General features: G+C 33.1%; 1 protein-coding gene across 2 annotated transcripts in view; it reads right to left on the bottom strand.

The window, feature by feature from the left end:
• Positions 1–556: 556 nt before the first annotated feature.
• LOC138323045 (cytohesin-1-like) overlaps positions 557–13,415 on the bottom strand; it is a 34,447-nt gene continuing 21,588 nt past the window's right edge. Inside the window, exons 8-14 of one of the 2 annotated variants that reach the window (XM_069267371.1) lie at positions 12,593–12,741; positions 11,890–12,001; positions 9,428–9,445; positions 5,233–5,309; positions 4,648–4,804; positions 4,098–4,167; positions 557–3,753 (exon numbers count right to left, since the gene is read on the bottom strand). In XM_069267371.1, the coding sequence (XP_069123472.1) occupies positions 3,684–3,753; positions 4,098–4,167; positions 4,648–4,804; positions 5,233–5,309; positions 9,428–9,445; positions 11,890–12,001; positions 12,593–12,741 (653 nt within the window). In that variant the 3' untranslated portion in view covers positions 557–3,683. The remainder of the gene's footprint in view (positions 3,754–4,097; positions 4,168–4,647; positions 4,805–5,232; positions 5,310–9,427; positions 9,446–11,889; positions 12,002–12,592; positions 12,742–13,415) is intronic. The other variant, XM_069267372.1, reaches the window with a different exon arrangement.

Here is a 13,415-nt window from a genome sequence, read left to right as displayed (position 1 = left end):
TCACTTAAGTGGAAATTTTATTTTGTGAAACATCTAAACGACAGTTTAGAGGAGTTGACATGTTTTCTTGCTAAAACAAGCCCTTCACAGCTTTACAGGTAGGGGCTTTGTTTACATATTGGTGATACACAGTGAACATCTGCTAGGTGTACAAGTAAATGTACATGTATAGACGTGTGTCGATTCACACACTTTATATAGGGGTCAGTGAGCATGTCGGAATACCGGTAGAGAGGAAAACAAAAATGGGTATCCTGGACAAGGGGATGTCTCATTTTTTTCTAAAAATCGTGACAAATTATTTTTGAAGCTTAGGTTACCACTTTGTTTGAATCAATATTGTTCTTTCTGATTCCTTGCATCACAACCTTTAATCTCTTGCTGAATTGGAAGGAACAAATGGCTTGCAACCATTACTGATTCTTGCCAATACATTGGTATTTGTATATATATACCTATTAGATTCTCCCAAAATTTAATGTTACGACATGCACATGCATTAGCGAGAATTTGCACTTCTGAGTTATTATCGGGTAAAAACAAGACAAGAGGTATAATTAGAGATACAAATTTATTTTAAGTTATACAGGTATTTTTTTTAAATTTGTGTTCTGTATACATCTGTAATATGATAATTGCTGATAAGAATTTTTTTTTTTTCGTAGTTGATAAAAATGATATATCATAAACGTAATTACATATTGATTCTTTACAGATTAATGTGATACATCATTAGTCTTCATCCATACATGTGGAGGTAATTCATAGTCTGTACTTAAATTAGTAATGAGCAGAAGAAATTCTGTTAATTTGCCATTTTGTTATACTGAACCATCATCCTATTAAAAGAAGGACGAGGCAGCATGTGAAAATTGTTCCAAGTTTGTGACGTAACACAAAATTAATTATATGTAAAAAAATCAATAATATGTGCTAACCTTATTACAGAGGTATAAGAATGTCATGTGACTATTTAAACCATTTCAAAATCACAACTTTACAAAAAGTGGTTTCTCGAAACAAAACGTATTTAAAATATACATTGTCCAAGTAAATGAAAATGAAAAGGATATTATGACTGTGGTATTGAGCTTATTGTAGCTCTATCTGATACAAACAACTAAATAACATATGTACATACTTGTGTAACAATAGATACTTTACACAAGGCCCCGGAGGTACCAGCTATATAGGGTGGTTAGTCTACATATTAAAATCTGCCATACTCCAGGGATTACTATCACTGTCGCTATATAATATATCCACCCCTGGACTAAGTCATAGCAAATCTGAAGGCAAGTCACAGGTAGCTTGTTATTTTGATGAACATTAATAAAGAATCCAATAACGATACATTGTACGACTTTAAAGCTGTACAGGCCTGTGATTGGTCATTTCTCTCTCTCCGTAATTGCCTTCAGTTTCACTATGACATATGCTAAGGGTTGATATTACAGTAACCCCTGGAATATTGAAGATGACATATTTTAGTCCTGTCATAATCTACAAGTCAAACAATGGGGAGAACATCTACACAATATTACTCTCTATCCAACCATCAACGATACCGCTCACAAGTGTTCATGTTACAAATGAAGTGACTTATTTCCAAATGAGTGAAATTCAAATTTTCAAATTCAAACTATGAATTTACAATTTTAGCATAATTATATATAAAATGCCATAGTGCTATGTGCAATATTTTCTAAATTTTGATATATTCAAATAAAATTGATCTAGGTATACAATAAATGTACATGAATGTGTTTCAGATTTTCATCAATATATATACCTGACTTTTAAAACCATTCAAACCAACACTCTCACTCACCAGTCTATAACACACAATCTGGCACGGATTCCAATGCTCTCCTAATTTACATCACAGTTTTAACGTTACAGGCATGCAATTTGTACATAAAGTAACATATTATTCTCACAAAATACAGTACAACCAAATAAAGGACACAACAATTCCTTTGGTCTATATGTTCCCCTTGACCTGTGGTCAGTTTGTAAGTTAGATTCATGAGGTATGAAGAACAAACAAGTCATTTCCTAAGGACACAGCTAGCAAAACTTGAGAGGACAACACTCCAATAATGTGAGAGGTCCAACACTATGAAAAAATCTTCAGAACCAGCATCAGATAATTGGCCGACCAGCGGATTATGTGGTAATGTGCTGATTTTCATGCTGGTCCTACAAGCACCAGTATGTTGTGGCATGCTTGTACTTAAGAAACACGTAGTGACAGACAGTGGCCAGAGAGACACCAAGACGTGAAGGTTATCACTGACCAAGCATAGTGACCGTTAAGCTGGTCCAGCTATCTTGTAGAGCATGACCAACATTTAGAAATCACTATTGCTGAACCAGACAAGTACACTGCACTAGCGCCAACATCAGAAACTAGGCCTATACCTAAATATGGTCCCTCTGAGTATAGAGTTATTGCCTTCTGGTACAAACTCCTTTTGGCATTAAAATATGTACAATCCAACGTCAGAATCTAAGTACTGGGGTGTAGTGTAAGGGGAGGTAATTCATGTATCACAAAGTGAGTCTAACCACCAGATATTTCACACCAAACTTACGATAAACACCATAAATAAAACTTCATATATTACGAACCAAAACAAGGACAAATTCCTATGGCTCCCAAATCAATCTCCTGACTAGAATGACTTATATAATAGAACAAAAAACAAGTTATGATACAATATGTCTTCTTATCTCCTGTAAGTTTTGTCGGAGCACCTATAAGAGTAATTCTTATTATTGCTTGAAGAAAGTCTAACTGTAGACTTATCACAGTTCTACACAATATGCTACCAATACTGTTTATACATGTTAAATATATCATATTACGGTAAGTATTTTTTCCAAATAATTTCTAATAATTTTACTCCTTCAACATCTCTTGTTTTTATCCTCATAGATACTGAAAACAATTTCATTATTCGAAGTGACTTAATTTTTGCATTTTTCTGCAGACAACTTTCATGACTATTTAATATCGCTATCTAGATTGGTATAATTCTACCTTTACTTGTTTTGACACAATTTCATGTGATTTATTTCAAATTGGCCGCAAAATACGCGAAAATACAATGGTTTACAGTACAAGGTACCTAACTCTTGTCATACATCACCCGTTACTAGGTATATGTTTTGACACAATAAATAATAATAATAAAAGAATTTTAAAATAAGAACATTATATATTTTTTTACAATTGATTATCAGATGAAGACCGCTACACACAAACCAATACCAGTGACACAATTGTTGAGGTTTACTCTATAAGGGGCACAATGGTCTAGGATCTGGCACAATCGGTGAGCAGGTAATTCAGCCATTTGTGATAGCATTTGTCAGAATATCAACAAACCAAGATATCAATAATCTAGGTATAAAATTATTCAACAAGATTTATGTTGCATTAAAATATCAGTTTTCCGATTTATATCAAGAAATCCATATAGAGCTATAGAACTTCATATATCAGTATATCGGTAATTGAACAATAAATTAAACAAGTGTCCTTTAAGTCTGTCATTGTACAAAATCACAGACGGGAGCATTACTGGGTTACATGATGTACACTACGTGTGGGTGAGTATAGGAAGATTTACACCATGTTGTTTGTGACTGTTCCAGCCCTGTATCAGGCCGTCTCATCATTTAGTAATGACCTTCTTCCTACGGGCGGACAACATGTCGTAGAACGGATTCTCACTTATACTGGCCCTGCAAACGAATTGTGTAAAAGTTAGTGCGGGTTAAAGAAAGGTCATAAAAATAGGGTTTCCATGGATCTGTTTACTGAAAGCAAAACTCATTTTACTTGTACAAGGTTTTGACTCGTCCATTTTGACTCAAGTTTGTTTCGAGAAATTGGGGCATGATCTAGGCTTCAGTTAAGACACAGAAGCCAATATAAAATGGTCATTTAATACAGCAGAAACTACACATGACTATAAAGCTTGCATATATATGTGCAATCATTTGTATATTTCTAAATTACAGAAATCTTAGTTCCAGAACTATAATCATTATCCAAATAATATCAATGAATCAGAGACAATACTAACCTGATACATCTTATCCACTCCTCTTGGTCATCGGCAGTGGCAGACGACATACGGTATACATTGTGTTTACCTGTAGAGCATCAATAACATCATATTACTGTACATCAAATACAACATTACAAATCACACATGTTACTTAATGCAAAACCACAAGTCAAAAAGTTGTTACTGTTAGTAATGATTTTAGAATTGTTTGTCCTAAATTGCACCATTCATAAAGAAAAATGAAAATTCCATATAAAGAGGAATACTCAAATGTTTGCAAAACAATAGCTAAACTTTGTTATTTCTAAGTCTGATCACTCTAAATTCTTCATGGTCTGTAAAAATTTTCAAAGTTTGAGAACACACGTTACAATTTACTGAAAACCACTTTATTTTTGTGAAATACAATTCTGTGCGTAATTTCACACAAGAGCTCAAAAGCAGCTTCAAATATTTCGTGAATAATCATTAAAACCTATATTTATGACGAAAAATAATGTACACACAAAAATAAAGTGTTCACAGTAGGTAAATGCAAATGCTTATGCTTTAATGGTATCCTTACCTTCCACGACTTTCCCTTCTCTGTCCACTTTACAAGCCTTGATGATGTCGTTACTGACAGCGTACAGCTCAAAAGCATTGGGTTTAGAGGACTTCTCCGGAGGCACTACTCTCACTTGTATGTTCTCCAGTGGTATAATCCCCTTTGGTTCTTTGTCCTGTCAAATTATTGACATCAAAATTGTGTAAAGATAATACTTTATAGGATCTATATCATGTTTTTATGCATGGTGAAAAGACACTGTGGGATTATGATAAATGCACAAATTTATGAAAAGGACGTACTCACTACTGTATTTGTAACTATGTTCATGTGCACATTATCAATTTGTTAAAATTTTACGTCAATTAATTCCTTTACTAAAATTAACATAAACCTATTATGTGTCTCAATAAAGGAGTGGACTATTTCAAAATCTTCAAAAAATAATAATTCTTCATATGCTTCACAAGAGGTGCTTCTTTTGTCCATTCTAATATTTTGAGTACCTGAAATGATCAAGTTTTATTCAGGAACTATCTTTAGCCAATAAGTGACCATGACATAAAATATTATCCAGTAAATTTGATGTTAGATGTTACTTACAGTAGTAAACTGGAAGTAGTAGAGGCAGTTATCATTAAGGATGAACCATCTTCTTTTCCAGTTCTTGTATCGGCCACCTACAACAGCAGAGTCAGTTAAAACATTATACTTAACTTTATACCTTCATATCACTGACACTTACCAATTACATGTATCACATTAAATTAATCTATAATATATACACATATACACTCTACACCATTCTACTGTTTATACTAAATGGCAAACTTAATATGTACTTTTAAAATATGAAACTACTACCATAGATTAAAAAAAAGAAGAGATTTTTAAAATTAAGATTTTTTTTTTTTTAACTATTTTTACTATCTTTCAATAGATACTATATGAATTAAGACTGATTTTGGTAAGAAGTATAATGACTATACATTTCCTGGACAAGATGGAATGTAAATGAAGTTTTGGTATGAAACATTAAATATAAGTTATGGAGACAATTTCTTGACTGATGTTTGAAGTGAGCCGGTGTGAGGCTAGACTACAGTAACATGCATCAGTGTATCCACTTCCACTGCTAAATCCTGGTTATAATAACACTTTGTCGACCTCTGGATTTATACTGACAAATCTGTCTAGAAATTAACCATCGTTACATCCATTGGCTTCTAACAAAATATCTCTGTTATAAAGAAGATAAGAAAAGTCCTGAAATGATCATCACTGGAAAGTATAAAGCTATCATATGGGATTTCTTTGTTAATTTTAAGATTGTGGGAATGTTAAAAAAGATGTATTGAAGCCGTTCAATTTGACAATCCGATATAGAGAGCAGACAGGGGAGGAAACCTAGGCTGTGTCCCTAAAACTGTCTGTAAAGCGGTGATACATTTGACCAAAGCCATCTTCATGCACATATCCACTAAAAATATTTTAACTTTGTAATGATCTAAAAAAAAACAAAAAAAACTCTAATTTAAATATCATTGACCTACATTGAGTTTATAAGTGGAGTCTATTAGATATATCAATTTATATAAATATGTACCAGGTATATATCAGCATAGAGAGCTGTATTTAGAATAGGTCAGATGGTTTATCTATATTTACACATATAGTTACATGTATATGGTTTTATACTAGCAAGAAATGTTCTGTGAGTGTGTATTCTTTATGTTGTCGGTAAATTCACTGATTTATCATGTAACTACATGTATACCTATTCATAATATCATACTTTAACATACAGGTTTATAAAATTTAATAAAAAATCAAATTAAAATGAAAAATATGAAAAAATAAACATGAACAACTAATAATTGTCTGTTTTTTAAGATGTTCCCTGTCATACATGCAGAATATGTATACTGCATTACCGCGTTCTACAACATCTAGTGGGGAAAATCACTGTTATTATGAATGAAGCAGAGGACAGAAAGGGTCAATACCATTTATAAATAGCTTAGCAATGCCTGGTCAAAACTTATCAAACTTATCATAATTATAACTTAAAATAATTATAATCAATGGCTGTGAACTTTATAACATGCCACCTGTTCAATAGAAAGATCAAATCTAACCAGTTTAAATAAGAAATTATTCTGTATTCACATATGACAAAGTTAACTGCTCTTGAGCAGATTTTTATTTTTATATCATGTGGTTGTAAATGTACCGAGAAAACAATTTCTCGCACCTCGGACAGGTGAATCTCACATGATACCCAGTGCTAGATTTTTCTATCTCATCTGACCTGTCTGGTACCTTTACGCGATTTTTATGTGGAATATTATGCCATTCATGTATCAGTCCTCGCACGTGACGTCACCCTCGAATCGGTGACATCACACGCTTCAGATAATCAATGTTATAAGAAATAAGTACATTCAGCATTTACCATGCATTGTTTGGTTGTTGTTTTTAATTATTAAAACAGTACATACCGATTGATCATCGTTTTTCTTTGATATTACCAAACTATGATTTTTCGCTGAATAACTAAATTCGAAGCACAGATGAAATGGTCAATCGGCTTTGAACCAGGAGGCCCAAGACGGGATAATTTTACACTGAGCGCGTTTATAGATGGTTTTATTATATTTTAGAGGCCAGAGAAAAAAAATCTATTACCTGTAAGTGATTGAGATCGGGTTATCTTAGTCTCGACTAAGATTTTGTAACATCCCAACCTTGGCTAACGCCTCGGTTGGGATTATGTTCCAAAATTTTAGCCCTCAACTGAGATAACCTGATCTCGATCACTTACATGTAACAGATTTTATAAGTAATTTTCGCATTGACATAACAAACAATAGCTACCCTTAAGAGCAGATAACAGTGAAACGCAAAGATAGAATATATACATGAAAGCTTATCAGTATTCAAATACTTGTCTGGAATAATCTTTTATTTTATGAGCTGCTTTGCTTCTTACTTTTTTTATTCAACATATTCATCTGATGTGAAAGTTTTGGTTATGAGTTTCAATCCAATAAACATGATATCAAAATAAGAGAATGCAGCTTATAATCAGGACAGCCACCAATGATATTCTCTATACCTGTCTAACGGACCTTGTAATATCAACTATTAATACATACATATCAAGCAGATACTAGGGTTCAGGAAAGTCACACAGTAAGATGTACAGCATATCAAATCAAGAAATTATTGACATTTACGATGAAAGGGTTGGTACCAGTATGTGACAGATCACTGCTAGAGAGAAAGATAAACTTGTATAAAACTATAGTCATTGAAAGTCGACCATAAACCAACAAATCCAGGGTTGTATGTGAGAAATATTCTGCGATCCCACGATGTACAAAGCAGATCTACTAAAGGGATTAACAGTACAGTATATATGGCAAAAGCTTTCTGATTAAATAACCCCATGGGTGATGTTATGTTAAATTATTGATACAAAGCTATCATAATAAACAGCCAAATTTTGCCAACAGTTGGCTTTTTTTTTTAAATCTAAAATTTGTTTGCAGGTTGGATGGTTGTGTTCCTTAAATCACTAAAACACTTTGTATAGTAACACAAATCCTTAAATTCATTGAAAACTTTTTTTTTTTTTTAACTTTGGATAAGGAATCTAATTATATAAGTACTTTATAGGACAGTCACATACACTCTTCATGTGAAGATATATAGCATATGACTAAAACCCTTTTTGAGTAGCAAACATTGGCTAGTTTGTTAAAAATATATTTCTGTTAAAGATAATGTTTAAAGTAATGTATACTTATGTTAAACGATAAGCTTATTTTGCCAACAAATTTGATAGACTGACAGTAAATCTATATGGAATACAGGTTATGATTTTCGTTATTACTAGCTTTTTAAAACAATTTACCTGGTAGTCAATACTTTTTTTGATTAATTTTATTTTAAGCATTAAAAATTTATGAAGCATTTTAATGTTGTGTGATATGATTATCATTATAGCTGTTACAGTTAAACTGATTCTCTTAATTATGTATGATGTAAAAGATACAACACAAGTCTTAAAATTGAAAATTCTGCATATGAGAGTTTGATAATCTGTAAACTGTTACAGCAAGTAGTTAGCCACCACCATATCATAACAAGTGCCAAGTACTGCTCTACTGGTGCTCATTAATTATACATTTCACACCATGAAACCATGGCGACAGAATGGTTCATGTTGTTGCCATGGTAACAAACATCATTTAGTATCTGATTGGCTCAAATGATGACATGCATGCAGGAAGAAAACGGGTTCTACTACTCTCTACCATGTAAACAATAGAAATGCTTTAATCTGCAGAATTAAACCAAAAAAAATTCTCAGCAAATTAACATTGAAACAAAAACATTTGCTGATTATGAACAATGTTATTATTATGTTAAATGTCTTTTATTATTTTGTTGATGATGATGAAGGTTGTAAAACAATAATTCCAAAAAATGTCAAACTAAAATGAAGCCTAAAACTGAATCTGAAATGTTTACAGACATCAATATGGTTATCATTTATGTTTTTTTTTTTACTCTTTTTGCTTTAATTATGGAGGAAAATCAAAAGTATTTTTTGAAGTGGAACATTAACCATCTCAACCAGTTTGATGCATTGCAAACATTCTACAGCAGTAATAGCCATAAATCTCCAAGCACCAAAAAGCTTTTGCCGAAAAATGAACAGGTCAGGGTTGTATAACTGTAAACAAGAGTAACGAGCAGTAAACAATGACGCAAACAACGTCACACTTACTCAATTTTTTGGAAGCTCCTGTGTAAGGAAATACAGGGATACAAAATCACAACAGTGCAATTTAAGGAAAATAATACATCAAAAGAGAAATATTTGACAACAAAAGATCAAGAAGTACCACCTTATTTCATAATTGGAGAAAGAATTATTCAAAAGTCATGCAACAATACTTCACATGCACACATATGTTTAACAACCATTCTTATCGCGACCCATAGGTACACTACATCCATAGGTATACTTGACAATATGAAACGCCTCAGTAACTGCCACAGACAACAAACAATATCCATTTTGTTTTTGAAGTTTTACAGATAATTTTATAACAGACATTTAAAAACGTTTCATTTGCTAGTCACTACAACTTCCACCCAGGCACATAGGATCTATCAATATAATCCACACATGCCAATATCTGATACAGCCTTCTGACCATCACTAGAACATTCCACTATCTATAAGTCAGTCATACAATAACTGGTATTAATATATAAGCACAAGATAATCGAAATCAGATCTCTCAAGCAACATTTATCTACACTTGGTTTCAGACATCTGAATAAATCAGCTTTCAATCCATATATATGGTACTACCAAATAGATCAAAGTTGGATCGTAAGGCAACATAGAGGACTGAGTAGTTAGAGTTAAACAAAGCTATTATTATATTTATCTCCATGCTCAAGTGTAGATTTGAAGAACAAATTATCTATGTATGCTTTGACATAAATATCATGGAGTCTTTGTCTTCCGACATTGATTAGTGAGGAAAGGACATTTATTTTGCAAGTAAGCAGTATTTGAAGTTTGAGAATAACCGCATTGTACAAATATCTGTAGTTGTGAAACTGATAACAAAAGAAATAAAGCTGCTGTCAATTTCATGAGAGATTTCTGCAATTGATTCAAATATTTAGTCTGGAATAAATAATATTGTCTTATCCTGATAATCATTTCTGAGACAAGTAATTTGATTGGTTGATCGGAGATGACCTCCAATCAATGGAATTTTGATTCCAATGTCAGATTGTCATGAAACCAGTGAAGATAAATGAAATGACGTCGACAAACCTGCTTAAACTAGACTGTAGGAGGAGGACATACTTCACAGAAGCTTGGAATTCATTTAATCTACAAGTTTACATGCTGATAAAGCATGCCCCCAATCTATCCTTTGACAGATGTTACTGTAAGTATGTTTTTATAAATCACTGCAGCAATTGTAAAGCCATGACAAGTCTGTGTGTTGAGGACATGAATGATGTAACAATTATCTAAAAGAACTTCAAACCGTGCAAAACACACTTGGGAAGACATCATGGCCAAAAGCCAAAACTGATAAAACTAATCGTGTCTTTCTCTTTCAAATGTAAAGCATTTTGGTAAAAATCAGAAATCTGTTAGTATTAAGCCAATAGAAACCTTTGTTATTTAACAGCCAATAGAAACCCTTGAAAGAGCAGTCAATAGAAACTCTTTGTTATATTAACAGCCAATCAGACACCAGTTCTAACAACATGTGCTTCAAATAGTAAACAATGGCCCAACCAAACATCCCATGATTGAAATAAAGAAGTTTTATCACTTAGTATTAATTAAAACTTAAGAAATACAGATTTCAATCAAATAAAGCAAAAATAAGAGATTTCCTTTTAAATCCATAGCCTATTCATAAGATCATTGAAGAGCATTCTATCGTAGAGCAGATTTTCAAAAGCAGCAGATTGTAGCATGAAGGAAGGCACAGTGATTCATTTCTCTTACATTTTATTCATTGGTAATAATAAGAATTATCACTTGCTATTATCAATATCAAATGCCCTATGCATATAAAAGCTGTTCATATTCATCTAACTAGATATATGTAGGTCTCATCATGCATATTTGCCAAAGGAAGGTCAGCAGCAGCTAGGTACCAAGACTGGGTCTATCACAGGGGTACATTGACACAACTAGTACACACTAACAGCAGGTGAAGCCTATAGCTAACTATCACTGCTGTAGGCTGTACCCAGACCGCCATGCATCCACACTCCCACACAGCTAGCCAACACACATTATCTACAATACACAGCTAGCCAACACACATCATCTACAATACACTGGTTCTGTAGTCAATTCATGTCTCTGGCTGTTAACATTAATTTAAATATCAATCATGTTACTTCATCATAGACTAACAGATAATACAATCAAAATATTTAACTACAGAAAAACTTTATTAACTTGAAGTTGGTGAAATATTACTAGAATTATCTGACCATTCAAATTAAGTATACTTACATATGTTCTGAAATGATCGGAAACAACAAACTACTTTGACTTTAAAGATATCTGAGTTCAAGTTAAAGAATTTGATTGTAAATTAAAATCTGAGTAGCCCATGTGCGTGTGAAGACAGAGACAAGTGATTTCACCACAGATCCATATTTTACAGATTATATTGGTATATTTTCTGTTACCTTGTTTCCACAACCAGCCCTCTTTGTCTGGGTTGAAGAAAGTGTGCATGAGGTCATTTCCATCATCCTCAGGGATCTTAAAAGGCTCCTTTTTGATGCTGTCATACAAACTCTGTAAAAATCCAGCAATGTATGAACATTAATTTTCTCGAAAAAGTTAGATACCATAAACTTGACTGATCTATAGCTCTGCTCAGTTTAAAGGAAGTTTAAAAGTAGCGTGCATACAGTTAGAAGCTCATTCAAAAGAATAGCAAGACACATAATCTATAAATCTGTTTAGTGGACCCTCGATAATCCAGACACTTGTCCCTGTCCTAGACTGTGTGGATTAGCAACATTTCCGACTGCTGAATTCTGTCAACTTTGTCAATGATCAAATCTTATCTCTGCATTTCCATCCAGATTGGGAGTTTTCCGGATTATTGATATCCGGATTATCATGGGTCCACTGTATTCAAGTAATTCAATTATGGAACCTTTAAACTACTATACAATCCCAGAGAAAAAGTATCCAGAACAAGTATTGTACACATCTAAATCAAAATAATTTCATATTATACTATTTAAATTGATGAAATGTGATATTCAATTTTTTATCTTAAAGACTCTTCTTGAAACAGAATGCTCATTCACACAATACAATGGGTAACTATCTATTTTCTGTACACATTACAATACTAGATGTTTGTTAGTAGCCTACAGTGAGCAGATCCTCGGGTAGATTGCCACCATCGTTGATGCCCCTGTTCATCTGTATAAAGCGGTCCACGGTGGGTTTGTCCTTCACACTGGGGTTGTGTAGACTGGTGTTCAGCATGATTATGGCGAAGGACAGCACATAACAGGTATCTAAAAACATCACCATAGACATATCACCATTATAAGTACATTGATTTTTAGGGCTGTTACGAGTACCCGGTTACGGGTCGGGTTGGAGATGTAACCGGGTCAAAACATGTGAACCCGGGTACCCGTCAAAATAGGACAATTCGTTTGGATGTACGTAAACAAGTCTAGAACTTATATTAAAAGTATTACAAAATCCAACTCATTTGTTTTGTTTTCACTCACCAAGGATGACATCTTATCTTTTCACAACATTTTCACATGCAACATTATTCCAATTTTTATTTCTTATGACTGTCTTATGATGCAAGAACAATCTACTTGACGGACATGTGCACTTAAATAGGTCATACTATAGTCATATCCGATTCCCTAGTACTTCCTGTTGCACCTTTTATTTCATGGAGGGGCCAAAAAATTAGCATCATTTATTTTCCAAAGGATCATGCTCTACAATGAAGAATTATTTTTTAAGATTAAGCATTATCCTTTAGCTGATACACCTGAATACAGAGACAGATAAAACAGATTCCTGGTCTGTGATCTAATAACAACTCCGACACCAACCACACACAGAAAGCCTTAGCAGCACACACAACATACACCATCGTAACTGGTATTAGGTAAATTGGAGTCATGTTTATCTGAATGTATCGTATTTCCATTTGGCTCTATTT

This window comes from Argopecten irradians, chromosome 5, assembly GCF_041381155.1.
Source record: "Argopecten irradians isolate NY chromosome 5, Ai_NY, whole genome shotgun sequence".
Classification (NCBI taxonomy): Eukaryota; Metazoa; Mollusca; class Bivalvia; order Pectinida; family Pectinidae; genus Argopecten; species Argopecten irradians.
The sequence above is the reverse complement of the archived record's forward strand: the minus strand, read 5'-3'. Positions and strand labels throughout refer to the sequence as shown.